The sequence below is a fragment of the Bactrocera latifrons genome, unplaced genomic scaffold (genome assembly GCF_001853355.1).
Source record: "Bactrocera latifrons isolate USDA-ARS-PBARC rearing strain unplaced genomic scaffold, ASM185335v1 scaffold_14, whole genome shotgun sequence".
In the NCBI taxonomy this organism is placed as follows: Eukaryota; Metazoa; Arthropoda; class Insecta; order Diptera; family Tephritidae; genus Bactrocera; species Bactrocera latifrons.
The window spans coordinates 54044-57797 of NW_017534852.1; the positions used below are offsets into that span (position 1 = coordinate 54044).

Sequence of the window (3754 nt, forward strand, 5' to 3'; positions counted from 1 at the left end):
ATTTGGGATTAAAAATTATAATAAAAATTTAAAATTTTTTAAATCCGGTTTTTGGGATTAATGTGCTTTTTATCATTCAATTCGGTATTGGGAATTGAAATTCATTAATTTAATTTCGAAATTACAAAATTGCAATATTTGCAACGCTGATATACATAACTGCAGAGAGCTTCCCTTACAATATGGCTGTTACGAGTATTCCAAATCAATGTTTCAATCACTTTGCGGTTTTCTAAAAGAATTGACTGACATACACTGCAGGTTGGGCGCAGGGTTTTGAAAATGCAAGTAGAAACATATGAAAAAAAAAAAATTGAAGTAGCATTGATTAGGGAAATCAAATAATGTTTTTCACATCAAAAACGTTTTTAAAACTAACATTTGCAAAAATTTTGAGAAATCAATGCTGCTTTTGCTAATAAATGCTTTTTTAACAGTTCAAATAAAAGTGATATTAACTTTTCAGCCCCTGTAGTGGATTCCTATACTTGGATGTGTTAATTGCAGTAAGCCTGTTGGATCCTTTAACTTTATCAATGCAGTTTATATATGTTGTAGTTTAATAATTTGATAAAATTGTGATTGAAAAACAGTACACAAGATAATTGTTTGTTAGTTGAGTGGATATTTTTTTGGTTTGTTTGCATCGTAGTTTGGCATGCAAATGAAGAAAAGAAATAAAATTATTATTGCATTTGTATATATGTATTACTATAATATAATTAAAATAAAATTACAAATACAATTTAACATATGTTAACAAACAGTTACAAACATACATACATACATATGCACATTTGGAAAACACAATGCACCAAAATAGTTAATTTTTTTTTATTGGTTTCGGAAGAAAACAAAAATTTGTTATAAAATCAAAATAGCTAGCACCAATATAAAAACAAATTTCAGCAAAGTGATACACACTTTATGGACTTACCAATACTATTTGTATCATTGGCAACATCAATATTTGCTGTGGCCTTGCTGRCTACTTTCGGCGGTGTATTCGCGTAGATTGGTGTTTCCTCGACAATAGCTGCGGGGGATAGTTTCTCGGCAGCTGCTTCAAGTGGCGGCTTAGGGATGTCATGTATTTCAGCAACAAAGCTGCTTTTGCAGTCGGGACAATGAATTACTATATGAGCAGAAAATTTGTATAATAGACTTTATACATACATACATGTATTTACAATAAGGTGTCCCTTATTTCAACGTCCCCCTTTAGTTTCAGTTTTTGCCCAAAAAAAAGGATCCATCCGTACGGAAAATCCTTATAACCGAACCTCTCTCGTAACCGTAGAAATTTCATGAACAACAGAAATACTATAATCTCCTGTAACCGGCCATAAAAACGTTCCAATGACCGGGCACGAACACTTTAGAGACAATTTTTCGTTCAAATTATTTCTGATAAATATACAGGATTTGATAAAATATGTAAAAAAAAAAAAAAAAAAAAAANTTTTTTTTTTAATTTTTATTATTCTGCGGCGTTGGATGTCCGGTTGGGATTTTTTTAAATTTTGCATTAATAAAAAATCTTGAATCTTGAAATTCTTTCCCTCTAGAAGAAATTTTCGATTTGTTTTCATTCAAACATTCGTTTAAGGGGTAGGGGTAGTMMGAGGCACGAAAAAATGACAATTTTCTGTATTTTTTTTGCAATTAAATCGTGTTATTTTACAAAAATAGTAATATATCATTATTATAGATTGTGTAGACTTGAAGCCACGAAAATTTTGAAAAAAAAAATTACTTTCCAAAGTTTCAGTTGTTTGTGTTGACCCTGTTCCAAAAAAAGGTACTTGCGGTGACAACCATAAGTCCTTGCAGATTCATCAAAAATCAATCGGAAAAAAAATTTAATTTTATGAATAGATAATCCGGGGCCTGATCGAAGATTTTTTTATTTCTTCAAAAACTAACAAAATGGCGGCCTCAGGAAATTTTTTTCTAAATTTTTGGGAAAAAAAMAWTAGTTAATTGGTCTTAAAAAATCCTAATTTTTGGAAAAAATAAAAATCCTTCGATCAGGCCCGAGTTTAGTATGTATTCTAAAAGTTGTATAAATTTCATTAAAATCTACGTAGCGGTTTTCGAGTTACAGTTATCACCAGTTCAAAAAACTTATGTAGTTTTGAGAAAAAGCGCTTAAAGGTTCACACTAGCGCTTTGAAGTACCCGAGCTCTCTTTGTTATTTGTCGAATAACTCAAAAACTAATTATTGGATCATCGTAAAATTTTCAGAAAATATTTTTAAGATATTACACTTAACGAAAATGCAAAATAAAAAAATTTAATTTTTTGAAAATTCTGACTGCTCATAAGACATGGTGTACTGTATGTTTACAGTAAATTACATTTATTTGCTTTGAAGATTCCAATCATTCAGTTTTATGGCAGCTATGCAGAGTGCTATAGTGATCCGATCTGGACAATTTCTGTTTTTGCATTATTACTTTAGATAATGATCTATGCTAAATTTCGTGAAGATACTTGGCCAAATAAAAAATTTGCCGTACAAGCACCAAGCGATCAGTTTGTATAGCAGCTATATGCTATAGAGTGGTCCGATAGTGCGAGAAGTGAGTAGCTTCTTGGAGAGAAAAGATATCTCAAAAACTGAAGGACTAGTTCGCRTATATTTAATGAGAAACGGTCATGGCTCAATCGAATCAATTCGTCATGCTGATGATTTATTTTTATATTTTAAAGGCCTCCGACATTTCTATCTAGGTATTACTAACTTCGTGACAAACTTAATATACCCTGTTCACCTTTTTAACGGATATTTTTTGGACAAAAACTAAAATTTCAGTCTGCGTTGGCAAAAAAAAAAAAATAAAGCTTTTATACCACTCACCCTGGTTCTGCGGCTTATATTTAGTTTCCACTGCGAATTGACAAGTACAATTTACACAACGGTAGACTGTTTGATTCATTTCGGTGAGATCACGCTGAGAGAGTATGTCGCGTAATTTGCGTTCCAGTTCCTGTAGGGGTTAAAGAGAGCAAGTTATTTTAGTCAAATTGATTTACTATAARTGTATTCTCATCAATTTAATCTTTACGGAAAATATACTCGGTCTTATCAAATATGATTTATAGACCTTTAAATTAGGTGAAAAAAATTTACAATAACCGTATATAATATGTACGAGTGAATTCTTATAAGGCTTAATACGAAGAAATTTTAGTAGTTCTGGGTTTCTGTTGTAACTTTGAAAACATATGAATTATAATTATTTTAGAAATTATTAGTCACAAAATCAGAAATGAAAATTTATAGAATATCTTTAATTTAAAAATTGAAGTAACAAATTAGAAATTTGAAAATTATTTTTAATTTAGACTTTTGGGATTTTTAATTAAAAATATTTGATTCTTACCTGACATAAGCCATCCTCAACGGTGTAGATACGCTCCTTTTTATCCGCTTTGATTGTATCAAAATTGATACGTATCGTATTTGATTTTATGCGATCACAGGATTCTAAAATTTTAAGACTCCACTTGGTTATGGTTCTGAAATACAAGTGCAACATTTTTAATAAACATGAATATTGATAAAAATGTTGTAAAAAGTTACTTTTGCGTTAATGTATCACGTACGCGCAAATAGTTTTCTGATATGGTTAGAAATACAGCCTCATTGCGTGGCATAGTGTAAACTATATATGTTACTTCATCGTCCTCAGGCTCGGAGACTGAAAAAAATTGGAAAAATATTTTTTTTATAAGGAAAATTATTAA

General features: G+C 30.3%; 1 protein-coding gene across 2 annotated transcripts in view; it reads right to left on the reverse strand.

Moving 5' to 3' along the window:
• LOC108965455 overlaps positions 1-3754 on the reverse strand; it is an 11902-nt gene that overhangs the window by 4360 nt on the left and 3788 nt on the right. Inside the window, exons 5-9 of one of the 2 annotated variants that reach the window (XM_018927887.1) lie at positions 3591-3708; positions 3391-3526; positions 2865-2994; positions 938-1135; positions 460-528 (exon numbers count right to left, since the gene is read on the reverse strand). In XM_018927887.1, coding sequence (XP_018783432.1) covers positions 460-528; positions 938-1135; positions 2865-2994; positions 3391-3526; positions 3591-3708 — 651 coding nt within the window. The remainder of the gene's footprint in view (positions 1-459; positions 529-937; positions 1136-2864; positions 2995-3390; positions 3527-3590; positions 3709-3754) is intronic. The other variant, XM_018927888.1, reaches the window with a different exon arrangement.